General features: G+C 60.5%; 1 protein-coding gene across 1 annotated transcript in view; it reads left to right on the top strand.

Moving 5' to 3' along the window:
- Positions 1-639: 639 nt before the first annotated feature.
- Positions 640-1034, top strand: part of MAF1 (MAF1 homolog (S. cerevisiae)) — a 5602-nt gene continuing 5207 nt past the window's right edge. Inside the window, 1 exon segment of the mRNA XM_009583005.1 lies at positions 640-722. Within this exon segment, the coding sequence (XP_009581300.1) occupies positions 640-722 (83 nt within the window).

Raw genomic sequence — 1034 nt, 5'->3', positions numbered from 1 at the left:
TGCGGAGCAGCTCCCCGAGAGGCTGCTGCGGCCGCCCCAGTCCTGCTGCCAGAGACCACCCTGGGGCTTGGCCGGGGCGTTCGTGTCGCCCCCAGCCCACGGCAGAGCGGGTGCCGCACACTCTTCCCCAGCTTTGAGGGAGAACTGTCCGGCCAAAAAAGGCCGGTGACCTTCAAAAGAGCTTGGGAACTCCCGGGCGCAGTGCACTGCCAAAGCGTTGGCAAAGCCGGTGGACGTGATGCGGGCACGACCCCCGGCACACGCTGGGTGCCGCGAGCGCTGCGGGTGAGCTCGCTCTTGCTCACGTAGCCAAAGTGACGCAGCGGCACGTAGGACGAGGCCAGCTGGGAGGCGCGGGTGCCGATCTGGGGCCTCTTTTTCCCCCTGCCCAGAAGAGGTCTTGGCCTCCTGACTTTCCCCCTCCTCTGCCTCTGCGCTGACTTCTGGGCGTAGAATCATTTAGATTGGAAAAGACCGTCAGGATCATGGAGTCCAGGGCCCTGACAGGGCTGGCCAAGCTGCAGCCCTGCTGTGCGACCTCGGGCTTCTCCTTCCCTGGCTGTGAGGATCTCTTTCTTTGCAGGATACGCACGCTTTGCAGCAACTGTTGCACAGGGAATCGCTCCAGAAGCCGAGACAATGAAGCTGTTGGAGAACTCAAGTTTTGAAGCAATAAACTCGCAGCTGACAGTGGAGACGGGAGATGCTCACATCATCGGCAGGTGAGTGCTGGCAGCTGCCTGCTGTCTGCCAGGGAAGCAGGGCTGCTTTCTTTTTCTTTTCCCGAGAACAGCGTCAGAAGGTGTTGCAGTCCGGCAGCGTCAGCAGTCCATCCCCGATCCTGCTGGAGCGGAGGGGAGATCACTGCTGACCCATAGAATCACAGAACAGTTTGGGTGGGAAGGGACTTTTAAAGCTCATCCAGTCCAACCCCCCTGCCATGGGCAGGGACATCTTCACCTTGAGCAGGTTGCTCAGAGCCCCGTCCAACCTGACCTTGAATGTTCTCAGGGATGGAGCATCTACGACCTCTC

Source organism: Fulmarus glacialis, unplaced genomic scaffold (assembly GCF_000690835.1).
Source record: "Fulmarus glacialis isolate BGI_N327 unplaced genomic scaffold, ASM69083v1 scaffold28768, whole genome shotgun sequence".
Taxonomy (NCBI): Eukaryota; Metazoa; Chordata; class Aves; order Procellariiformes; family Procellariidae; genus Fulmarus; species Fulmarus glacialis.
Note: the sequence above shows the minus strand (reverse complement) of the source record. Positions and strands in the feature narration are given on the sequence as shown.